The sequence below is a fragment of the Daphnia carinata genome, chromosome 1 (assembly GCF_022539665.2).
Source record: "Daphnia carinata strain CSIRO-1 chromosome 1, CSIRO_AGI_Dcar_HiC_V3, whole genome shotgun sequence".
NCBI classification, from domain to species: Eukaryota; Metazoa; Arthropoda; class Branchiopoda; order Diplostraca; family Daphniidae; genus Daphnia; species Daphnia carinata.
The window spans coordinates 4,608,198-4,632,834 of NC_081331.1; the positions used below are offsets into that span (position 1 = coordinate 4,608,198).

At 40.3% G+C, this 24,637-nt stretch overlaps 6 protein-coding genes across 14 annotated transcripts; 4 read left to right on the top strand and 2 right to left on the bottom strand.

Annotated features, from left to right (window-relative positions):
* Window positions 1-510: 510 nt before the first annotated feature.
* Window positions 511-6,731, top strand: LOC130691861 (aquaporin-10-like). Of its 7 annotated transcripts, none has more exons than XM_059497429.1 (8): window positions 511-720; window positions 3,727-3,826; window positions 4,748-4,874; window positions 5,008-5,145; window positions 5,258-5,385; window positions 5,454-5,668; window positions 5,738-5,901; window positions 6,059-6,112. In XM_059497429.1, exons 1-8 carry the CDS (start codon window positions 563-565, stop codon window positions 6,064-6,066), a joined length of 1,038 nt encoding a protein of 345 aa, XP_059353412.1. In that variant the 5' UTR covers window positions 511-562; the 3' UTR covers window positions 6,067-6,112. The 7 variants fall into 7 exon arrangements, with proteins under 7 accessions (XP_059353412.1, XP_057370859.1, XP_057370861.1 ...); XM_057514876.2 differs by lacking the exon at window positions 6,059-6,112 and adding an exon at window positions 6,320-6,731 and having other exon boundaries at window positions 512-720; window positions 5,738-5,931; XM_057514878.2 differs by lacking the exon at window positions 6,059-6,112 and adding an exon at window positions 6,320-6,731 and having other exon boundaries at window positions 512-720.
* Window positions 6,732-7,208: 477 nt separating this feature from the next.
* LOC130691869 (aquaporin-10-like) lies at window positions 7,209-8,792 on the top strand. Its single transcript, XM_057514891.2, has 8 exons — window positions 7,209-7,368; window positions 7,470-7,557; window positions 7,647-7,685; window positions 7,752-7,802; window positions 7,867-7,953; window positions 8,021-8,142; window positions 8,271-8,488; window positions 8,547-8,792. The coding sequence occupies exons 1-8, from the start codon at window positions 7,270-7,272 to the stop codon at window positions 8,653-8,655; spliced, it is 813 nt and encodes a 270-aa protein (XP_057370874.1). The 5' UTR covers window positions 7,209-7,269; the 3' UTR covers window positions 8,656-8,792.
* Window positions 8,793-9,546: 754 nt separating this feature from the next.
* LOC130691865 (dnaJ homolog subfamily C member 17-like) lies at window positions 9,547-10,681 on the top strand. The gene is made up of 2 exons (XM_057514886.2): window positions 9,547-9,714; window positions 9,868-10,681. The coding sequence occupies exons 1-2, from the start codon at window positions 9,585-9,587 to the stop codon at window positions 10,611-10,613; spliced, it is 876 nt and encodes a 291-aa protein (XP_057370869.1). The 5' UTR covers window positions 9,547-9,584; the 3' UTR covers window positions 10,614-10,681.
* Window positions 10,682-12,216: 1,535 nt separating this feature from the next.
* Window positions 12,217-13,806, bottom strand: LOC130691875 (uridylate-specific endoribonuclease-like). Its single transcript, XM_059497431.1, has 5 exons — window positions 13,768-13,806; window positions 13,594-13,695; window positions 13,422-13,523; window positions 13,185-13,352; window positions 12,217-12,661 (listed from the first exon to the last, which is right to left on the bottom strand). Exons 2-5 carry the CDS (start codon window positions 13,676-13,678, stop codon window positions 12,369-12,371), a joined length of 648 nt encoding a protein of 215 aa, XP_059353414.1. The 5' UTR covers window positions 13,679-13,695; window positions 13,768-13,806; the 3' UTR covers window positions 12,217-12,368.
* Window positions 13,807-14,021: 215 nt separating this feature from the next.
* Window positions 14,022-15,211, bottom strand: LOC130691879 (proteoglycan 4-like). Its single transcript, XM_057514902.2, has 4 exons — window positions 15,040-15,211; window positions 14,718-14,969; window positions 14,373-14,530; window positions 14,022-14,295 (listed from the first exon to the last, which is right to left on the bottom strand). Exons 1-4 carry the CDS (start codon window positions 15,122-15,124, stop codon window positions 14,218-14,220), a joined length of 573 nt encoding a protein of 190 aa, XP_057370885.1. The 5' UTR covers window positions 15,125-15,211; the 3' UTR covers window positions 14,022-14,217.
* Window positions 15,212-16,468: 1,257 nt separating this feature from the next.
* Window positions 16,469-20,376, top strand: LOC130691824 (F-box DNA helicase 1-like). Of its 3 annotated transcripts, none has more exons than XM_057514815.2 (15): window positions 16,469-16,651; window positions 16,722-16,852; window positions 16,905-17,121; window positions 17,178-17,251; window positions 17,310-17,445; window positions 17,538-18,005; window positions 18,072-18,324; window positions 18,400-18,458; window positions 18,525-18,794; window positions 18,860-18,917; window positions 18,980-19,174; window positions 19,240-19,675; window positions 19,734-19,963; window positions 20,028-20,138; window positions 20,219-20,376. In XM_057514815.2, exons 1-15 carry the CDS (start codon window positions 16,532-16,534, stop codon window positions 20,302-20,304), a joined length of 2,844 nt encoding a protein of 947 aa, XP_057370798.1. In that variant the 5' UTR covers window positions 16,469-16,531; the 3' UTR covers window positions 20,305-20,376. The 3 variants fall into 3 exon arrangements, with proteins under 3 accessions (XP_057370798.1, XP_057370797.1, XP_057370801.1); XM_057514814.2 differs by having other exon boundaries at window positions 16,471-16,651; window positions 20,022-20,138; XM_057514818.1 differs by lacking the exon at window positions 16,469-16,651 and having other exon boundaries at window positions 16,719-16,852; window positions 16,916-17,121; window positions 20,022-20,138.
* Window positions 20,377-24,637: the final 4,261 nt, after the last annotated feature.

Consider the following 24,637-nt stretch of genomic DNA (forward strand, 5'->3'; position numbering starts at 1 on the left):
ACCTTGATTTTTTGCATCTTCGGAAAATCAAACATCCAGACAAACGGCCGTGCATTGAAAGATGTTATTATTTACGAGGCTGAACCTTTCCCTTTAACCGTGACACTTTTACCATCCATCATCACATAAGACGACCACAAAATAGAAGGGGTTTGTCAAGCAAAAAAACAAACACGAAAGTTTTCCGAAAGATCCGATTGGGCCGATTCGTTTCTTCCGCATGTGCGGAAGGCGTAAAAAAAAAATGATGAACTTGTTGTTGTTATTGTCTTGTGCCAGAACTCACGGAGAGTCACGTTGCCACCAGCTGCGACCTTTTTACCTATACGTGTTCTATCCTTGGTTGCCCCTTTGCTAGAAGACCTCGAGGGGAGGGGAGCTCACGTTCTCTTTAAATCTCCTCCCTCTTGTGGCTTTCGCTGACTGGAAGGCTCTCCAAAAAAGAACGAACAAACGCATCTGGAGACCGCTGCTGGGCTGGCCGTCTATATCTAGTGGGTAAATAGTTGACTTAGCCTTCAGTACAGGTCGAGTAACGGGCAAAGAAGTCAACAATCTCATAATGGAGAATCACCATCATGCGCACGATACGCATCCACCTCAAAGACATCATCCGCATCACTTTCAATCTCGAGAAATACTCCAACATATGGATGAAAGTGGCAGTCATCACTGGAAGCCGACTAAGACGCTAGATTCGACCCCAACTAATTCTATTGCGTGAGTTTGCAGCTAATTTATTTCGTTTTTTCTCTTTTGATTTTAAGAAACTTTCTGTTTTTTCAGTTTTTTTTTTATTATGGTCGTGTATGCTATCAATTTGGTGGGTTATATGTAGAAGTGGTCATCATCGTCAGTTGTCTCTTTTCTTCCTAACTCTTTTTTCTCGACCCTACCATGTTCTTATTGTAGAGGGTACTGGGTTTATTTGGAAACGGACAGTAATATACATGTGGAATCAATTTTAGCTGGACGGGGCACAGGATCGTCCTTGTGTATTACAGTGATTCGACTGTCGTACACGTAGAACGTTATTTTATTCCAGCCCGTTGAGTGGTTTGTCGCATGACAATCATTCAAAAGCTCCCTATACTTGGTTTTGTGCACTGCGTTGTCATATTGGAATACGCATATGGAACTGGCCGATTTTTTTTTTGAGAGCGCAATAGAGTTTATTTTTATCCGGAGCACGGTTACAATGTCAGCTCTCTCTTCATAATCGCAGTGGAACCAGGTTCAGCCAACGCGTTCAAACCCCAGTGATTGCGTCCACAGTTATTTAGTGAACGTTTTCATTTAGTAGTGATTTGGGATCGAAAAAAAAAATAAAATAAAATACGGTCAATAGAAATGATTATTATCAACATATATCACATGATAGTAAGCGAGTCTGAAGGTCAGTTTAAAAAACGCGGAGATTGAAGAGAAGATTGCGCGCATCGACTGTCTCCCCTCATCTCACCCATCTGTACAAACAAACGGGACTGGCCAGTCAATGTATCTACTATCCCATGTTAACGAAAGGGAAATTGATAGCGCGGACCACCACAGCACTGTTTCCCTCCTTATTTTGACACTCGTCCGATAGATGTGATGGATTCCAAAGTAACAGAGAATTTTGGTCGGGGAGACCGGGAGTCACGCTGACCTGGTAGGCGGGGAGGGGTAGGGAGGCAGAGAGTGTAAGAGGCTCTCAAACGAAGGCGGCGGTGGGGACACTTGACTTGCCGCGACTTTAGTGTTCAGTTGTGCATCACCCGTGCTGCCCAAAACCCAATCCTTAAAAAAAAAACCGGCGCGCCAAAAAGAAGGTAAGATCTACATTCTCTAGTGCTTTGCTGTCATCATTTGATGACATGATCGTTTTCTCTTTACAAAAAAAAAGATGTCTATACAAGCCGGGTCAAAGAGAAATGACGTTCACTTTAGATCCAGAAAATCTAGCGGGGGAAAAATAGGTCGCACATGTTGTTGACTTTGAGAGAATGCCACATAAACAAAACAAAATGTACAGGACTCTGTGACACATTTTTTCTCTCTATGGACGCACAAGTGCGTGGCGTAACCCCTTGTCTATACAGTTTTCTTTCGAGACTCTCACAGACCCGAAGTTTGGACACCAGACTCGATCTAACATTTCCCTTTTCTTCCGTGTTCCGTGTCCCATCTATTCGTGGCGACCCATCTAAAAGTGTTTCTCTCGCACTCTCCGTCCATTTTTCTTTTTTGTTTTCCAACTTCTGAAAATAGATCGGTTAAATAGAGGACCCTCCAAAAAAAAAAAAAAAAAAAAAAAGCTTATCTAGAAAAACTAATCGGTACGGAGCACGAGGTTCATCGCAACATATCGCCTCTACGTCGATTTGTAAAGCGTGCGGAGCAACGACGTCGCCAACGCGATCAAACCTTTTGTGTTTTTTTGTGTGGGTGTTCGTCAGGCAGTCGTCCAGTTCAATGTCGAGCTACGATTTGATGTTGGCGTAAGAGAAACTATCTCAAGTTTCAGTTTCCGTTTTTTCATTCTAACTGCTAGACGTTGTTTGGCAAAAAGAGAACTAGTTCAATAAGGTTATCTTAAAAGCTCCTTTCTAAACGTAAGGTTTTTTCTTTTTTCACTATTTCTCACTAGGTCGTGTTATTCACTAAAACAACAACAACAATAAACGAGAGTATTTAGAGTGGCTGAAGGTTGTCACTTGTTAAGGCGTGTTAAAGTTGGCAACGTTTAAATGTGTCGCTTTCACTGCTGATTTTAACTTAGCACGAGATCTAGCTGTCGTAGCTCTCACGCTCGAGAAGTGATCATAGGTGTCTCGTTGTAGACGCGGGTCTTTTTGAATTCCAGAGAACGTGATGTTCTTAAAAAAATAGAACAGTCTATCAGTAAGGCCATAGTCTTTTCTATTTCGTGCCTGTTAACAAGTCTCGACATACACGCAGATACTTGGAATTCAAATGACGTTTTCTCTTTATTTCATTTCTACCCTCTTGACTTCGAATGAGAAAAAAGGGACATGTCAATTGCGTGGGAAGTAAACTTGTCCAGCATGCAAGTAAACGCCCAGTTTCACGCTAAACATAACACGCTGGCGTGATAAGCTGTTTGTCAGAAACTGACCATCACCAGGGCGGATTCAGGAATTCTTTACGCTCATACGTATTTTTTCTATTATGAGAATGTTGAACCAGTAGCGTGTTATTTTCTTTTGTTTTTTTTTTCCTGCTTCTCTTGTTACAAGAACGCCGAATTATGGACAAGCAACTGAAGACAGGCGGGTTTGTGAGAGACTCTGGGAAGCGTGAATTCAATCGGCATTTCGGCGGACGGGTAATCCGAACCCGCTTTACAATCGGGAACATTATTTTCAATCGAAAGAGAAAAAGATGGGGTTTCACATTTCAAAAATCCGACGCAGCCTCGTGGAGAAGTTGCCTCTTATTTCATGTTTGGTTCTCGCCTCTTAAAGGATCCTAAGTAACAGGGCCGCGAGAGCAGATGTTCTTTATCCGTTTCCGCAAGTAGTTCTCCAATTGCTGTTTGTTCCGTCAATACGAAACAATAATCAAATTAAAAATATCTTCCTTATTCTTTTTGGTCCGCCTTTCTTGTAAAATGACTTGCTGGCGTTGGACACTTGTCGTAAACTGTGCCATCACAAAGTTGTTTTTGTTTTTTAACTGCACGCATGCAAAAATCGTTTACACTTGTCTTGTTTTTACTTGCAGTCCAAGTGCCATGGCTCCCAAGCTTATGAAGATGATACGCGTCGAGGCCCCACTCCTTCGCGAGATTATGGCTGAATTCCTGGGCACCTTCATTCTAGTGGTAAGTTTAATCCACCTGTTTCTCTTTATGATAAGCATACATTTTTTTTATCGGGATAAAGGCATTCGACCTCAGGGTCATTTTTGTGACCAACATTTGTATTCGACTTAATCTTACCTGGATAACTTGAATAGCAGTGTTTCTAGCTCACTGTCACGCGAAAACTACTTTGTACGTGAAAGTTTCTTTGCAAATACCGTTAGATCAATTTAACGTTTTATTGTGTTGATTTACATTTCTTTTATGATTTCCTGAACGTGACTAAATGGCCAGCGGGAGGGGGACATATAGGTTAGACGTAGAGACATACATCAATTCAAGTTTATTGAGTGTCTCGATATGCTTGTTGTTATTGTTAGTTTTTGGGGTTTTTTGTTTGTACCGAGAACCACGCCCTCACTTCACAGGTGTGGTTGGTAAACGTGTAAAGCGTTTAACGTACCTGCGTGCGTAATACCAGTAAAAAAGAGCAAATATCCCATGACGGATTGAAAGGTAGACGCTCGTTTTTGTCCGACATAAGACGGACAAACTTGATCAGCAAGGAAAACAAAATGTAAATCTATGCGATATTCAGTTCTGTTCAAGATCAATCCATAGGTTGAAAGAAGTCTGTGTTTGATAAAAAGCTGCTCATGGGGAAAAACGTACCAAATTCGTAAGAGATTAGCAACGTTTTAAAGGTTGGATAGATCAGAATAAGCACACTGTCAATCAATCCGATTTAAAATCGAACAAGAATTGATTCTAATCAATTCACAGCTAAGCCCTAGCTTAGTATATCACTTATCGAGAGGATTTATTCGTTAATCCCGCGATAAGTGACATGTGTCTTGTCCAAAACAGGATGCTTCTGTTTGCCAAAAAATGTGAACGTGACTAAATAGTTTCGTCTTTGTTTTATTTACATTTCTTGTACAGCTGTTTGGCGACGCCAGTGTAGCCCAATCGAAACTATCAAATGAAGCTAATGGTGACTTCTTCTCCATAAACTGGGGCTGGGCAATTGGCGTCATGATGGGAGTCTTGGTTGCTGGGGGCGTATCGGGTATGCAATTTGTTTTTCGCACTTCTCTTTCCGAAATACAAAAATAGATTTGCCTTTCGTAAAAGAAAATAACAAGAAAATACGATGAAACAAAGGTTCCAGATAAATAACGGCACGATTTACAACTTGACAGGTGCCCATTTGAATCCCGCTGTCACGTTGGCAATGGCTTGTGCTGGTCGTCTAGCAATCATCAAAGTTTTCTTTTACATGCTGGCCCAATACTTGGGCGCGTTCGCTGCGGCCGCCTCTGTCCTTGGCGTCTACAGCGGTATGTGTGAAATTTTGCAAACAAACATCACAATAATGAAACCATAAAGAATCCTCTTGTCGCTATTTTCACAAGACATTCTTTTGTGTTTTGTTTTTGTTCCCCGCTGCAGATGCGATCCAGTCTGTAAGCAACGGGACTTTGACTATGAACGAAGAGACACAAGATCCAGGACTGGCTGGCATTTTTGCCACTTATCCAGCCCCATGGCTCTCGGTTGCTGGAGGGCTTGGCGACCAGGTGTTTTGTCTATTAAAAAACAAATGCTTTTTTGAATTTTAATCATCATTATCGCAATTTTTTTTAAGATATTGGGCACCATGTTGTTATTGCTCTGCATCTGCGCCATCACGGACAAAAAGAACACACAAATCCCTTCTGCTTTAGTGCCTATGTACGTGGGATTCACCATCCTAGGCATCGGTGTTTGCTTTGGTGCTAATTGCGGTTATGCGCTCAATCCGGCCAGAGATCTTTCCCCACGACTCATCAGTCTTATCGCCGGATGGGAACAATCTTTCAGGTGAAAAAAGATGATGAATTTCTTCATCATTTGGAATCCTAATTTGACGCTTGCTTTCAAAATACTCAGCTGGAACAACTACAACTGGTTCTGGATTCCAATTGTTGGCCCGCATATCGGAGCTATCCTCGGAGTTTTTATTTACATCGCTTTCGTTGAAGCTCACTGGCCTGAGGATGGAGACGAACTGGTACCCGCGAACGTGCCACGAGGAAATTTCAACAAAGACAGGGGTGAGAAGATCCAGACCATGGATATGGAGAGTAAGAATTATAAATATAAATATTGCAATGATTATCCTGCCCACGTTGAGCTAAAGATATTTTGCCCATATGCATCCATAAAGGAAAACGAGTCTAAAACGATCATTTTTAATTTAAATACGTATAGGTTTCTAAATAGAATGCAGACATCCTTCCATCGCTATTTGGCCAACTTTTTTTTTTTTGTAAAAATTTTTTAAATCAAGGGGTGAGTTATAACATTTTACTGTGTGGCAATGGTTTGCTGTTGGGCATTTTAAATTACAGCGGCTTCCCTTCCTTTCTTTTTCCCGCTAGCGCTATATTTAATTTTTTTTCTGCAATTAATAGTGCTATGGTGGATATAGACGAAGACTAATTTGCCAACATTTTCTTCTCGCACAAACAGGTTACGCCGCGTCGACATAAGAAGGGCAACCACCTTGCCATCCTATTTCTTCCGTCACCGAGACCACCGTCGTTCCATTCTTTTGTTGTATCGCTGATCCTCATTATTTTGTCTTCATTTGGGAAATGGACCACTGTATACTCCTCCATACAAAAAAAAAACGAATTTTTAACTATTTTGATTGGAACTAGTTTTATTTACTTCATGCATTCAAACAGAGTATCTCCATCCCTATATTTTCACACGTACAGGAAACTATGGCATGAAATCACCTATGAATATTCCTGTACCCAGCAAGCAGCTAACGTGTATCCCTAATGAATCATTCTGTAACGTTACACTATTGTAGCCGTGTTATTTTTTCGGCACTTTAAGCTGACATACATGTACAAAAGCACATTTTTCCCCCTTCGTTTTAAAACATGTTTGGCGTAAACTCATTTCATTTCACATCGCGAGAGATTATCACAATAAACAACAGGTCTTTACTTAAGGCACAAATATGGATGAAAGAAGAAAGCCGATAAAAGCCGAAGTGCTCAATAACTTTCACTTCTATGGATGTCTAAATCACAAAAAAATAAGAAACGTTACAGATAGACTTTGTATGGGGGAGACATGCAAACAGAGACTGGATGACCGCTTTATTTAGACAGATAAAATTCAAAACAGTTTTTCTCAGATTGTTATTGAAACATTGTGTGGGTTTACTTAAAAGATAATGCCTTCCGTTGCACAATAGTCCAATGTCAAGCCGTCAGCATGTCAGTCTCGTCCATGACAGGCTATTTTTCGGATGTTTTTCGTTGAGGGGCAATGGCGTGGTCAGATTTGGGGCCGGGCCGATCTTATCAGGTGAGGGAGAAAGTAGACCAAATAACAGCTGGTTTTCTATAGTCGTAGGAATAAACTCATACGTCTTAGTTGATCATTCCATCTAAAGCAGAAGGATGGCCAATAAGCGCCGCGTGCGGAAGGCCATCAGCCTGTCGAACTACCCCCTTATCCGCGAATTCTTAGGAGAGCTTGCCGGGACCTTCGTTCTAGTGGTATACATACAAACAAAAAAACCTGGAACATCATCTTTTGAGCCTACCTGCAGTGATTCGCTGATCTTTTCTATCGACATGGCCCTCTTGCAAACGTCAAGTTATGCATTATCGGAACGCAGGCTCAAGCCGTTTTGACCAACGGGAAACTGGCAGAGTTCTTGGCTAACCGGATGGGTGAAGGATTTGGTAACGTTTAATTGTAGAATTTAATATAACTATGCCTTATTGATTGATACCATAATGATGTTAAAACTTAACGAAACAACAAAACGAAGGTGTCATGGCCGGAGTTTGGATTGCTGGAGGCGTATCAGGTTTGTAAACTACTTTGAAAATGAGAGGCCCAGCTTTTTGTAACTGTTTGTAATTTTTGACTGGAGGTGCCCATTTAAACCCAGCCCTGTCGTTTGCCTTGGCCAGCACTGGAAAATGTAAGATGGAACCCCTTCATGCAAGACATAAACCAACAACTTTTTTTTTCTGTTTCTCATATAGTGCAATGGCGGAAATTACCGGTTTATTGGATAGCCCAATATCTTGGTGCTTTCGCGGCTGCAGCTTGTGTCTTTGCAGTTTATCTCGGTTATACTACACGCTTGTCCTACAAGGGTTATTAAATATGTGTGATAATATCTTTTCGCAAATTTAGAGGCAATTTTCTATCGCACCGGAGGTCAGTTTGTCATGACCGACGAGGACCCGGGATTCGCTGCCATTTTCGCTCCTTACCCATCTGCCTATCTTTCACTGACGGGCGCTATTGTCGATTCAGTATAACTAATTTGAATATTCTCAAGAATTGAAATTAGTATTTTATTAAAATTATAATTCATTACCAAGCTAAATTCCTACTCCAGTGCATTTAGGACTTTTAATTCAAACACAGTTTTCAAAAACAGATAGTTGGATCAGCATTGCTACTGATATGTGCCTCCGCCATAGCTGACCAAAGGAATTGCAAAGTCCCTGTTTCCCTCATTGCTTTCTACATGGGATTCGCCGTAATGGGTTTGGGCATAAGCTTTAGCATGAACTGTGGCGTACCAATCAATCCTGCTAGAGATTTATCACCAAGGCTTTTCACTTACCTAGTCGGTTGGGGTCAACAAGTATTCAGGTATTGTTAAAGTTAAATAGTATTATGCCGCTTGATCAATACAATTGTTTCATTTCAGTTACAACGACTGGATGTGGTTTTGGATCCCTCTTGTGATCCCTCATTTCGGTGCTGTGCTTGGAGCTTTCATCTATATTATTTTTGTTGATGCCCACTGGCCCGCGTAAATGTATTGCTTAACCATAGACGTTTCAAATTAATGTGAAGCATGTTAACCGAAATTTATTTCGAAGAATGTGACAGCAAAATCATGCGGTACAGAACAAAATTTCGATCATTTCAATAAAACAAATTTTAAAACTTATTATTTTTGTGTGGGGAAATCAATTTTCTTTGTAATATGATAGTACGGTTGATCACTTGATGGTGTAGAAAGCTCAAGTATATCAGCTAGAAAACAGATCTATACAGCTCATTGTGGCTAAAATGGCAGCGCGTTTGATTACGACGCTGGACGTAGACGGTTCAATCCTGCAGTGAGCCATACCTATTAAGCCATACACAGCCCCTGAAATCAAATTGATTCCTACATAGTCAATTATGAAATGGCCAATGGCTGCTGTGAAAATTACTTCAGACCTTAGCTATGACTTGTAGTCGTATAATGACTGCAATGTTACGCAGGTTAATGAAACAATATTTTTATACAAACTGTGCAACCTCTGAATTTTCTTTGCGATCTCGGCGTACCCATTGAATGATCAATTATCAATAATTTTTTCAAATCTTTTGAAACAGGCCTTACACATTGCCAGCTTCGATGTTTGTCCCGTTGATTGTGCAAAGGAGTACACACACATTTTGCTTTTGAAGTAACTTTTAAAAAAGTGCTGTTTAACGAAGAAAATCCTTAATATTTCCCGTGTGTGCAGTATTAAAAAAATTTTACCGCAAAATTTTCGACTTTGTTATTTTCTAAATAATTTCTAAAACTGCTAAGAACTAATGTATACGTAACAAAATCCAGATTCCAGAAAAGCCATTCCCCCTTTGAAGAATGACGAGTTAAACAAAAGCGAATTCCTCCACTATTGGCAACCTTGGTAACCATAGTAATAGTTTCGTACGTAAAATTTACGTCGAAAAGAAATTAAAAATGTCGAAAATCGACGTGACAAAGTTGGATTTGTATGGTCTTTTTGAAGTTTCACCAGATGCTACAAGCCAAGAGATCAAAACAGCTTATCGCAAGAAAGCTTTAAAGGTTCACCCCGATAAAAATCCAGGTAATGTTATGTACCATATGAAATTTAAATATCATATTGGTTCTAAGATAAGGTTCCAGCGTCAAATGATATAAGTTAGTTTAAGTTTCAAGAATCAAGTATGTAAACTTCTATGTTGTTTGCTAAAAAGATGTGTTTCTTCTTAACTTTCAGATAACCCTGAAGCAGCAAAACTTTTCCATCAGTTATCAGAGGCACTCAAAGTTCTAACAGATGAATTTGCTAAAGCTGCATATGATCGTGTTCTTAGAGCAAAAAAAGAAACAGAACTAAGATATAAGCAGCTTGACTCTAAAAGGAAGAAGCTCAAGGATGAGCTTGAAGCTCGAGAAAAAGCTTATCAAACATCTGGGAAGACCTTCCCAGAACGAAGTCCAAAAGAACAGCTCAAGGCTGAAATTGAACGACTGAGAAAACAAGGCTCAAATCAGTTAGCTGAAGAACAAGAGAAAATACGAGTTGAGTTGGCAAAGGAGAAAGAACAGTTATCATCAATAGGACCTGTAAGTGCAAGACTGAAGCTATCATGGAAAGTTGACCCTGATGGTATAGACCCTTACTCTCAAGACAAACTCCACTCAATACTCCAGAAATATGGAAATATTCTTGCCCTTCTTATCTCAAGCAAGAAAAAAGGAAGTGCAATAGTGGAGTTTGCAAGCAAAAAAGATGCTGATTTGGCATATGCCGTGGAAAGGGGAATCCATGCTTGTCCATTGACACTTTCATGGATCAAAGGAGACCAGCCTACTCTCTCTCAACCTGTAAGACAGCCACCTCCAAGTTCGGTCGCTCCTATGTCGATGGCCGATTTTGAATCCAAAGTATTGCAGTCTATGAGAGAAGCCCAAGAGAGAAAACGACAACAGGAAAATAGTGCACAGCCTTTTCCAACGTGAACAGCCATGTACCTTTACTTTGTTTGAATATCATGAAAAACTATCGGCGATCCTAAAAAAAAAATTTTTAATAAGAAAAACTAGCTCTTGTTTGATTTTTCTTAACATGTAAGGCAAACCCAGCTACTCAGTAATTCTTGGTCCGAATTTTTAAGTAAATTATTTGATTTTAACAACTTGATTTGGTAAAACGGCATGAAGTTAGCTAGTGGCCAATGCAATAAAGTCGACGAGCAAGAGGAATAGGAAATTAATTTCTTATTTTTCACAAGATCAAGTCAATAAACCCTCTGTAGTTTCGAGTTTAAAGTATGTTTGTCAGCTGATCTACAACATCCATGAACATTCAAGTTTTTCTTTAAAGTTTTTCCATCTCCATGAAAGCTAAGCGTACCCTAGAGCTGGAAGTTTGGCTCTTCCTTGTTCCCTTCCTTGTTTCGAAATTTTGACGAACGAGGGCGCAGTGAGTAAGTGTCGTGAGACTCCCGCGCTGTAGCAGGACTTCCTTTGTTGAAAAATGAAAACTGTACCAGTATGTGCGTAACATTACATTTCGTGTTGAATGCAAGCTATCGCACAGAACTGATTGTTTTCCACAGAAGGCCTTAGGCCGAACGCCGCTATCAACTATTTTACAGTTATAGCGGAGCTGGGACTGTGTTAATATTTTGGCTGAGCTCAGAATCGAACTCGCAACCTTTTGCTTCGTAAGCCAGCGCTTTGACATCACACCCACGGTGAACATTATTTGTATATTTAGTACTAAGGATACAATAGTTATCAAATAATTTGAAATACATAAATAGGAAAATAAATCAATATGACAATCTAAAGAAATTGTAATTTTAAGCTGGGTGAATATTTCCCTGACGATAAAACTAGACATAATTTACCCATCTTTTTGTTATAAAACGGGACTAAGTGCAACGGTCATATATGTACAATGTACGTATACCTAACAAGTTTTCCTGATTTCAGTGTCAGCTATTTACTGACGGCTCAGAGATACACGGTATAATCGTATACTTTTGTATTTCTAAGCTTATAAAACTAATAATCGTTTATTTTTGACCAGGTTTATGTTATAATTAAACTTCGATGGTAATATTTTCCAGGTGTCATCGCTTACGCATCATAATGGTGATCGACGCATTTCAATGCCTTTTTTGTATTCATCCTCCCATCTGTTTATACAAAAGTCGCATCAAGTGGCATAGGATGATTCAGACACGGAAGTGGTTCAAACCCCATTTAAAGTCGCTGTTGAACAAAGTGGGTGCTGAGGATGATAAGATATTTTTCATCTTAGCATGGGGGTTGGGGGTCTAAGAAAAAAAGACTAGACTATACTTTTTCCAGACATTTTTTCGTAACACCTGAGGCATTAGCAAAAGGTGTCTGGACTTAAAAACCCTTCCCAACTTATAGCGTTTTTTGCCCTAACCTTATTTAAAAAAGGTCAATAATTAATATGTTTTGCCCATAGATGGCTTTTTAAAAAAAAATCGGGTGTTCTTCTTTTTATGCAGGATACTGTACAATGTACGTATACCTAACAAGTTTTCCTGATTTCAGTGTCAGCTATTTACTGACGGCTCAGAGATACACGGTATAATCGTATACTTTTGTATTTAAGCAAACAAAATCGAATTTTGACCAGGTTTATGTTATAATTAAACTTCATGGTAATATTTTCCAGGTGTACCGGGTGTCCGAATTCTGGCTCCATCCTACGTCGCATCAACTGTACCGAATTTAAATGATTAAACCTGCAAAGCATAGCGCTGAATAGTCGGGGCAGCAATTTCCGTAAGATGTGCACTGGCTGTTGCACTGGCAAGGCCACTTGGTATCGTAACCAGCAGTACAGCGTCCGTTGCAAGTATTACAGGTCGGAAGGAAATCAGCACAACAATCATTGTATGTCTGGCAGGAAGGATTACATTGGCATGGCTTAGTTGAATCAGTACCAGCAATGCCACATCTGCCGACACAAGAATCGATTCCGCCGGACGAACCCGTTGTAGCTGTTCCTATGGTGGTTGTACCTGATAAAAAGCAAGTACTTTATGCGCGTGAAGTTAAGCAATTATATGGTAAGAACATCAAAGAGTTTAACCGCTAACTAGTCTATCAACGGATCCCCAGTCAAATGCCACAGTTGCTAGATGTCAGAAATGATCTTCCATATTTTGCAACTCTCATGTTTGTTTCTCAACCCTTCACACTCTTTCCACCCTTTGCATTCTTCCACCCGTAATTGGCGTCCACCCTAATTTGCCACCCTAAAACCACGCTGTCAAATTCGCCCTTCTTTTGTTTCTCGCGCCTCTGTGAGTTGCTACCCGGCTGATGATCAGTGAGTGACGAATCAACCGTAAAAGCGTGACGATTCTCCCTCTCTGAACCAAGTTAATTTTGTATCTGTGCATCAATCTAGCATATGACTGTAGGAACCTTGAAATTTTGGTGTCTTGTTTAAGTGGTCGGTAGCAAATTATCGACATTAGATGACCTCGAATGTGAAGATGGTTTTTTTTTATGCCACTTGAAAATTAAAGCATAGATTACCTGTTGGACCAACTCCACCGCAGAGATAGGCGTAGTCGGGGCAACAGTTGTCACTGATTACGCATTCTTCGGTACACTGACAGGGCCAATCGGGATTGTTTCCTTCAATACACCTTCCCCATGACGCACAACTGCTGCAAGTTGAGAGGAAATCGGTACAGCAGTCTCCTGTTAGGTTACAGGAAAATGGTAAATTTTAAAATCGATGTCTACAAAAAACTCATCACATTAACAAACCTGCCGTTTGGCAAGAAGGATTGCACTGACATGACTGAGTGGGATCCGTTGCGGATTGGCCGCAACGGCCGATGCACGAATCGGTTACCTTGCTTGTCCTGACTGTCGTAAAGCCATTGGTAATATTTTTTTTGCCTCACTTAAAATATTGGTAATTTTATTAATTATTTACTTTCACGGAAGCTATTGGCTTTGGCCTCAGCCAACAATATGCCACTCGACAAACCACAGACGGCGATAAGAATCAAAAGCTTCATAATGGCCACGTCCTGGTCTTGAAAAGAAATAATTATTTAAAGCCAAGATAAAAAGGAATTAAAATAATAGAAACAATATGACAGCATACAGGTTAGTTGAGGCTTTTATCAACAAGTAGCTTGAACCGACTGTCGTACTTTTTCGGGTTTTATAGCCATTCACGCGTGATGGGGCGTGGTTACTTGAAACACACTAGGTAGCCGACTAAGGTAACTTCACAAGGTTGCAAATAAGCCCTCTCGGACTTTGAAACGGATACAATCCACTATTGATAGGCATACACATAGATTCGTGTACCACATAGATGCCGGTACAAGCCTTCTGCACGAAAACAGGTACAACTATCAAATAATATGGGTTTATTACTAATCAGTTCAAAGTATTTTTACTCACAAGTTGTAAATTAACGAGCAAGGACACCAAAAAAAAAATTTGGCATTCTTAAACATATATGATGAAGCTGCAAACTACATCATTTCAAAACAGTGGAGACCCGTCTCATTTCTTTCCGGTCGCTACCAATCTATCGGTGATTTTCTCATTGACACGAAGGGACATTATCAAGGTAATCACAGACTTGTAAATCCGGATTATAGTAGAGACCAGGTGGACAATTCTGCATAAATAATAATACGTTTCATTATGGTTGCATAAGCTCCCATATTTAAAAATGTGTAGATTAAAGAAGCTTACCATGAGATATGCCTCCCCAGCAACGCATTCGTAGAATGAATGGCAGTCATCTGGGTTAGGATATTTGCCGAACATATCATTGGGGCAAGTGAAGCTACTTGCTGTGGTTGTTGCAATTGTAGTGGTGGTCGTTGTGGTGGTTTGCACGGTTGTTGTGACTAAAATAAAAATCCATCGACATTTATACTTACGGTATAAGCAAATTATATAGGTAAAATAATTTATTGGGCAAGGACCGAAGGCGAATATCGGTTTTCGCCATAGTTACTTGTGTCAGTACAACAAAGCATTAATGTCACTTTGCTTAGATAGCTTAACTGTATCATATTAACAGAGTTTAGTTACCTCCTAGGCATAAAGCATCATAATCTGCGCAGCAATTGTCATAGGATGGGCATTCGACATTGCATTGGCAAGGCCACTTGTTATTATAGTTAGCAGAGCAGCGTCCATTGCAAGTGTTACATGTAGCAAGAAAGTCATCGCAACAGTCCGCGTACGTTTGGCATGACAGGTTACATTGGCACGGCTGAGTTGAGTCGGTTCCGGATTGGCCACATCGACCTACGCAGGAGCCGGCTGCCTTGCTCGATATGACTGTTGAATAAAAGAAAATTCACTCAAAATAAACTGATAGTAAACTTATTAATAAATCAACGATAGGTACGTTTGCGGAAGGTTTTCGGTTTGGCCTCCACTAATAGGGCGCTACTCATCATTCCGCAAACGGCGAGAACGGTCCACAAATTCATGATAATCCCGCTTTATGTTTTGAAAATGGAAAGAAAAAAAATGTTCACTCGCCTACGCCAAACGCAGCAGGATGCTTGGAAGTTTCCGAACGAAAATCCTGCACTGAATAGGGATCCGCTCGCGTTTTATAGCCGTTTACTTGTGCTGGTTTGCAGAGGTGCTAAGAGGCGGAGTCATTATGGAGGCTTCGTACATTTCACCACCGTCGATGAGAAAGAGTACTGAGATTAGTAAGGACGTAAGTTCAAGCTATGTTTTGACTTTGAGCAGATTCAGTTTTCGATCCCAAAATATAGATTAAACAAGATTTTTTCTACCAATTATTTGTCGAAATCCATGTCTTTCTGTCGATCAGTGATCATCACGTCTTCGTGTACACAACTTTATGTCTGTATAGATATCAGCTAAGCCTAGAACAATTGAAAAAAATATACTCAATGCACTTGCATGTCATGTAGACGAAGGTCAATAGCTAAAATATCCCAACACGACTGCGTAAGTTGTGATGGCCCTGTGCTATCACGACAAACACCTGTCAGCTCGAGTCACATGTTATAGGAATTCGAAGTTTAATCTAGGCCGAACGTCACGTTGTTACTATGGCGTAATAGAAATTTCTATGGGTTTTTTCTTGAGGTCCTTGCAACATTTAGCGTTTACTATCGAAAATCAAAGTGCATAATAAACAAAAAGTACACATTTACATCTCGGTACATTGGTAGCAGTGTTTTGCTCACAGAAATTTTCGTTGCTAAATTTTAACTACTATAATACCAGGCTTGCCGTAAGCGCGCTCACAAAATGTGCGAATTTCCCCTCTCGCTTACATTTTTAAGCGGCCGAGCCGCTTAACGGCATTTGAGCGTGATTACCGCCACGCTTGAAAAAAATGTGCGATCAGTACCCGCTCAAAACGTGAAATTACCACGGAAAATAGCGCCACCTAACGGTCGATACCATAACTATTTATAAATTATTGCAGCCGACGCTTTCAAAAACTGCAAGTCATGCACAAGCAAGTATCGTTCCCTAGGCAACCTCCGTATATATAGCAGACAGCAGACGGCAGAAGACAAAATGTGCGATAGGGCAGATTTTGAGCGCCGCACCACTCAAACACAATTGAGCGTGTTTGGTGATCCGCTCATTGCTTGTTAAGAGGTGCGGCGCACCAGCTTAAAATTTTAAGCGAAACGGCAAGCCTGTATAATACCATCCCAATAAATTGTACAATGCATAAAAAAAAAATAAAATAAAAAAAAATTATAGTTTTATTTTATGCTCGGTAGAGTCCGCTGGTGGTTGTAGTACTACGTAGTAAGAACAAGAACAACAACAAAACGGACGAAACGTTGAAGTCTAGATTTTGTGTTCTTTAAATTTTAATCGTAAAAGTAATTTCTAGAATGAATTCACTTCCTGATGAAATGCTAGAAAATGTTCTGGCCCATGTAAATGTTGTAGATCTTTTCAAATCATGTGTGTTTGTTTGCAAAAAATGGTACAAGATTATCTGTAATCAAAAGGTATGGCTTTAGTGAAATACGAATGAAGAGCACTGTAAGCTGCACTATCCACCCTTAATTTCGTTTGTAGTTTGTTAGATGGAAAAAATTATATGCCATTTACTCTGTCCAAAATAGCAAAATTTCAAGAGCAGCTCTGAATGACATTTGCATCAGTCAAAATATAACTAGAAAAGAAAACTGCCTCTCAGGCCTGATAAAGTAAGTTTATTGTTTTGAATGTATTTCCTTCAAAATTTCTCACATTTCACAGTTACCTTACAGGGTCTTGTGATACCCAATGCCTTACTATGAGGTACCTACGGTGCCATCCTCTCTTTAGCCTAGCGGAAAAACTAATAATAGAGCAAGGGCAAGAATTGTCAGTTTGGAGAGTGACCACAGTGATATGTATAATTGCAAAGGAAGCATGGGAGGTGTACAGCTTATTGAACTTTTTAACTCACGCAAGAAGTGACTGCACTATAATGGTAAGAAGTGATTCTGTTCAGTTATCCACATCTCTAATTTTTGTTTTTCTGCACAGGAGGCAACTGAAAAATTTTACTGTGTATGCACCTTCTTGCTCTACTTCACAAGAGAATTTCAAATTCCAGCAAAGTAAATTAATGCATTTAGAATTCGAAAAAATTATATGTATTTTTTACATTCCATGCAGGCTGCATTACAATTTGCGATATGCCCTCAACCTATATGAAACTGGCTGGAGCATCCGTAGCGAGGGAAACCAGTCTGTCCCCGCTTTAACTCCCGAACAATCACGGATTGTGAATCATCGAATAGAAAGAAACCATGTAGGTTCTTAAGTATTTGAATAACCAAAAAGCTTTTCAAAAATACAAAATATTTTCATATGCCTAACATATTTGCTTATACAATAATTCAGTTGATCAAGATTGTTGCATTTGCTGGCAGTGGGAAGACAACTACCCTTCTACGACTTACAGAACGTGTCTACAAAGAGAACCCCCATTTTAGATTTTTGTTGGTAGTGTACAATCGTGCAGTATCTGATGAAGCTAGCGGGAAATTTCCAAACAACGTCGTTTGCAGAACCATTCATCAGCTGGCGTATCGCCATATCGTTGGTCAAGGCCTCTTGAAAAAAAAAACAACGGGCAGCATCTTCCCAACAAGTTTGATTGACAGTGGGATACTTAACGATCGGCGTGGCATGAGACGATATCAACGAGAAAAATTGGTTATTGATACTCTTCATCGCTTCTGGGGATCAGCCGATGATTCAATAACAGTTGATCACACGCCTGTAAAAGTAACCAACAATGTGTTATCCCAAGATAGTCCAGTCGACCAACCTGTCAGGGAAAATATTCTTTCCGGCGAAGAACGTAAAGTGAGTGTTAATATTATAATTTATATAACTTGCCACTTTATTTCACCAGAACTTCCTTCCTTGCAGATGTTAGCCGTCGATGCTAAAAAGGTGTGGTCTGCCTTAAAAAACCCAAACGATGACAGATTGAAATTACCCTGCGATGCCTATCTTAAAATTTGGCAGTTGCAGAAACCCAATTTGTTTGAAAGTGAAGAAGTTGATTGTGTGATGGTAGACGAGGGGCAAGATATGAGTGGAGCCATGCTTGACATTTTTCTACGTCATCCTGGCCCTCGGATTATCGTCGGTGATCCACACCAGCAAATCTACCGTTGGCGTAAGTATATCTCGAACTCAGATTTTTTTTTTTTTCGTATTGTAAAATAATTATGTAAATATGTGACTATTTTAGGGTATGCCGTGAATGCTCTGACTAAAGTTCCTGCTACTCACACATTTTACTTGACGCAGGTAATATTACAGAAGAGTCGCCTATCCGACACAATGGTCTTTAACTTTCAATTGCTTTTTTCCTAGTCTTTTCGATTCGGGCCGGAAATAGGTTTTATGGCAAATTCGTGCTTAAGTGTCTTAAATAATGTCAACGACAAGTGCTTGGTGGGTATAAATGTGCGGGATAGGTTAAACAGTGCCACTCATCCATTGGATATGGCACTCAGAAGTGGTAGACAGTTTTGCTTCCTCGCTAGGACCAACTTGACCCTTTTCAAAAAAGCGGTCCAGGTTCTGGGTTGTGACGTTGTTGGTAATTCTCAGAAACCAAAACCGAAAATCGCGTTTGCAGGGGTGAGGATACTTTAATACCAACTTGTGTTATACTGGAATAAAAGGCTGACATTGTTTACTTTTAGGGATTAAAAGCTATGAATTTGGATCTGTTGCTCGACATTAATCATCTACGACGAGGAGGTAATTTGCATTTTTTAACATTTCGAATTAGCGTATGAGGAATTCCACCGTTTTCCTCTTAGCCTTTGAAAAAATTGTAAGTCCATTTCTTCGCAACCGTCGATTGTTTGGCAACTATTCAGCCTTTATCAAATACGTGGAAACAACAATGGACATGGAATGGGGAGCCAGAATTGCCCAAGTGAATTGGTCAGGAAGCAACACTGAGAAGTATGTCGAGGCCATCAGAAGTGCTAACGTCCACATTTCCGAAGCAGGTTATACAGAGCTACAGTGCTCAGCATTGCTAGTTGAATATAAAAAAAATTCGTTATTTTCCTAGATGTGGTTTTTTCTACTGCACACAAGTCCAAAGGAATGGAATGGGACACAGTTGCGTTGCTGGACGACTTTGTTCCAACCCTTTTTTGTTGCGAAGTCACGGAAGAAGAGCAGGAGGAGCGTAATTTACTCTACGTGGCTGTTACGCGGGCCAAACGTAACCTTGTTATCAACCCTGCCTGCTATTACACTCTGTTGGCAGTTGGCGATCGTCAAGAAAGCATAGTTGATACAATCACTTACACCGACATTCATGGTCCGTCTCTCACTTGTGCTCGTTGCCATCATATCTTGCCTGGAAAGTGTAAGGCAAGATCAGCCTCGCTCAGTACAACTCCTCTGGTACTTATGACGATAAGGAATCAGCCAGTATTTGCTACCACTGCAGGTATTTTGTGTGCTGCATGTGCTGGGCTACATTGTTACATGTTCCAAAGGTAAGTTAGTCGCATGATCTGATTTGTCAATTGTATCGTAATGACATCGTAATGATAGGTACGAGTGTTATGCCCACGAACTGCCCCAACTCCGAGTTAGGGAAGACAGAGGACATCTAACCTTTCGCTTCCTGGTAGGCCCGTGCGCTGACGAAAATCATTTAGCGGAAGCCTATTATGCAGAGCAGTATGCGTTGATGAAGGATGGCTTCATCAATGCAGGACGTTTGTTGCAAGGTCCACCTATTGTGGTGAATAATAACAATGCCTTGCAACAGATACACCAAGGTAAGACAAGCCCACGTATCATATTATACAAATGTATTTTTTCCAACTTAATTAAGAGTTGCAGTCATAGAGGCTGTGGTTGACAACAATTTGGTGCAACCCGTACCACCAAACTTGGATCGACAAGATCTGGTTGTGAATGCATTTCCCGATGACGACGACATGTTCCTGGAAGGTAAACAGGAATGCATTGTGTTATGTGTGATCAGTACTTGATTTCAATCCCTTATTTCCATTGTTTTCATTACGTGTTAGTTGAAGCAGAGCATTTACCGCAACCTGAAATCCCAGACGAGGGCGATGCTCATCGGGATTTATTGATTCATCGCCTTTCCCAATAAAATGCAGCATTTTTTGGATTCAACATCAAACTTTTACGGTATCAATTCAAAAATATTTTAATACAAATTTTTTTAAAGAATATGCCGAGTGTCGAGTGTAGGTGGCCACATCAACGCTTAGTCACGGATGAACGTAGGGACTCTTCACAGGGCCAATGTTGCAATGTTATTTCGCAGCCTCAGTTTTTGTTTGATTGCTAATCAATACGCTTGCGGTGTTCGTTCCATTACGCTCAAACTGCAACAGCTGACGCGGTGAAAGTTCACCCTTCCAGCTGTACGCTCTTCTTCATCACATGTGCAGTTCTCTAGAAATAGGAAATTGGACGGTGAACCAGAAGTCATGCACATAAATTCTAGAGCTCCATCTTATTTTGCTTTCGCCATTCCCCGTTCTTCACTCTTTCTCAGGTTCGTGGACTCTTTATTTTGTATTATGATATCGAAAGGCGCCAAAGACAGCCTCCGAAGCTACGGATTGATTGGAAGGACGTTGTTGTTCTGGCACTGATCTAGACTTCAGCTCACAGCAATTGGCATCGCGCTCCCGCCTCCTTTCCCTTTTTTTTCCCTCGGAGCCAAGGTTTTTTTGTTATCAGTTCTGGCCAAGACGTTTACAAACTGCGTGGTCATCTCCACAGGAAGGAATCACGCGCCACGGAAGCGTACAAGTAAAACAGAAGATTAGTTGTGGTGCTCGAATTAACTAGGAATCAACAATACGAAACCAGGCTAAGGCCACTTTTAATGAACTAAAAACACAGTCTTAATGACATACCTTCTGCTCAGTGTATCAGATGACATCTCACAAGGGAGGGCTGCTGATTCTCGGAAAGCTGTTTCGATTCGTGTGCTGTCTACACACCCTTAAATGAGGGAACGTGTACCAGCTTAACCGTCACGCAAAAACTGTTTCGCTTCGTCATTCTAAGCGATAGCGGGATCCTACCAGATAAAAGCACGGCTCTAAAAGCGGAAGCGAATTTTGTTGTTGTTATCGTTCACGTAATACGAAATTCACTGTAATTTCCTTCACTGCTTTTAATTCCTTCTTTGCAATCCTACTTCTCCTGCCTGGTGGAACGCAACAAATCAACACTTCGTGGCCTTGTCTGATAGGAAATCTTCCCAGGTTTTCCCTGTATCGCATCGCACGAATTTTGAACGGTGTTTTTAATACCGTGCGCTGTTTTGTGAGTCAAAGAAGGAGAAGACGTCGTATACAAATAAATCCAACTGAGTGAATAAGCAATCGGCTTAAGTACATGGAGGCATGCAGTTACTTACACTAGCGTTTCGCCCCTAAAAATGGGTATTTTGCCTATCGTCAAAACGACCCAGCTGGTAAGACGAATGGATGAATATTGGATGATATAATGATACACTTTCAAATAAGCTTTTTTGTGCAGCACAGGGAAAATTGTGGATGAAGTCAGGGGCAATGTACGACGTAAACCTGTGCCGTCTACCCATTCGTTATTGATTTCTGGAAAGAGGGAAATGCGTTATTGAATAGGTATGTATATGTTCTTGTTTAATACTGCACCGTTGGCGCTATACTAGTCTCTTTGTTCAATGGAAAAACAGATTGCTATTGGATGGTTCACCTTCTCAGGCATGGATACATGACCATATGATATACGTGTTCGTAAGTGATTGATTCATCCGGTATTCCTCCATTGGGTGGGATTGGTTTTGTTATCCGAATCTATTGAAAACACACAGTACAAGAACTGAAAAGGGAGATCCCCTATGGCGCGGGAGTCGCACTATTAGTCGATTACATGGAATTTCGTGTGGGCGAAATATTTCTGCGGTGGAAATATCATCGAAACTGTTTAGTTTCAAATTTAAATAGCAGATACAGGTAGGTCTTGTTAAAGTAGACCTGTTTGTCGACCCACCTAGATTCGCGACATGCGTTTACCTTGTACTGCCCAAGGAGATAAGAAAAAGGAAAAAAGGTGATGCAACGAGAACAAAAGACAAGAACAAAAAATCAGAGGAGACAATGGTGAAAAAAAAAGAGGTCACCATGTCTCCCTTGTTTTGTTTTTTTAGCTTACCATTCAAAGTCATTCGTCCGACCTACGTGTGATGGACGCGTTCAAGGTTGGCTGTCATCCTTTTCATTCTCATTTGTTCTTTCTGTTTCCCTGTTTGATTTAAGCCGATTGTAGCATTTAAGTTGTTTTTTTCCTGCTTGCACATTTATATCGTCACGTCACGAGTATAGGTCTACGTTATGGTGAATGTGGCGTGACAAGCACAATCTCAACCATCGCCATCAGAAGCCATCAGCTATCGTATCTTCTGTTACCAACGGCGACAAAAAAGTTCCTTAAAAGGGACCGCTCCCCATTCTTTTCTTCCATTTCTTTCCTCTCTACTTTTAGTCTTTTTTAATGCTTGCCTCTTATTTTATGATATACATCGAAAACAAAGCGGCAGTTCTATTTCACCATTTATTTATTTACGATTATTCAGTGTTTCCCACTTCACGTGATTTTCGATTTTATTTTTTGTCGATTGAAATGTTCTGTTTTTCTTAATTCCTATTTTGTTTAGCAGAACTATGTGCACTGGCTAGGTTGCCTTGTTAGATTTGGGGTATTTTTGAGTGATGACGAATCGGGAGCCTTGTGTGTCAATGATGTACGACTAAAACTTGTTGAAGTTTGTTTTTCGGTTTGGAACTTTAATGCGACAATGGCCGGTTTTGTACACCGTTTTTCAAGATTGAGAGTTGCAGCTGTGTAAGAACAAAAGATTATCTAACAACGATAGAGAGGCAAAAGGCAAAGAATATATAGTAGTGCTTCTGAAAGAGAAACACATCCAATCAGATAGCTTTGCCCGCTTATGGTCTTATAGATTTTGGTATGCAAGAGTTGTCTTCTACCGTACGAAACCATTCTACCGTATAGTGAAAGATGTCCGGACGGCCCAAAGATTGTCATACTGATCGTCTCTCCTCTTGCCACTTTTCTTTTTTATTTTGGAGGGTGGAAGATTGTTTTCATTATTTTTTTTTTCTCTCTTTTGCATTTACAGATTACCCTAAATGGTCCTATACAATATTCATTGCTTAGATTGTTTCGGATTGAATTAATAATACGCATTCTTTCAAGCGAAGGTTCTTATTCGTACTTAGCAGTTGGATGGATAGTAATGAACAACAATCCATCAAAATCAGCTCAAAGTAGCAGGTACAAAAAAAAAAGGAAATTAAAGAAAAAAAAAGCTTCAACAGAAGTTTCATGGTTTCTCAGTTGCAGCAGCTTGCGCTGATCCACTCTACGATTTATTTAGATTAGAATCAAAGCAAAATGGCTCACCGCACCATATATGTATACTGTAGTGTACATAGCAATCTTTTAGACACAAAGCAAATCGGATTAGGGCCGAGTAGCTGGAAGCCTTTACACACTGGTAGCAAGTCGTATACGGTATATGTACATGCAAGAGAATAAAAAAAAACATTTACTTGCCAACAAGAATGGAATCCCGTCATTTCTCATTTTTTTATGGGAGAAATCGCACACTGGTTATATACTACCCGTCACTCTCAACCGGAAACCTGCACCGCGATCCGTGTATAAGCTTTCCAGTTTGAGTTTGAGTTCCTTACTCATGGGTAAACGAGCTTTCGCCTCACACACAATTTCTACCTCCGGTAAAAAGAGTCGCAGGTAATTCGCACTCTTGAGCTAATACATAAAGTCATCCGGCTGGTTCCCCCTGAAAAAAAAAACGTTCATCGTATCATTCATCGACTAGCATAACATAGACAACATGCAGCCGAATTGCTAATGCTAGCAGTGGATGTCAGTCGAGAGTTATACATCTCCGAAGATCCACGTGTTTGTGTGTGTGTGTGTGGGCCAAGTTTATCCACAAACTCCAGGTAAACTCTTAACTAATATTCTTTGTTGTGGCTTTCTCTCTGGTCACATACTATCTTTTTAGTCTGTTGAGTTGTTTGTTATTTCTTTTTTTTTTTTTCTCTACCCTTTTTTTTTTTATCCATAGTCTCCATAAGGATGTTGGCTAAAAACACGCCCACCTAAAACAGGTAACGTAGCCCGGAGTCAAACAAACCAGTATAGGCTTTCAATCTCTACCTCTCTTTTGCTGTTTCTTTTTTTTTTCATTCTTTTCCTCGCTCGTTTTGTCCATTGCAAAGAGTCCCCCCCCTTTTGCCGACTTTTTTTTTTGCTTTCTGTGTCATTATTTTCGTGGGTGTGTATATAAAGCTCTGTTAGAAGCCGAACTGAGCGGATCGACTCTCTCGTTGTGGATGGCAGCGGGAGCCATAGTTTCTACTGTCGTT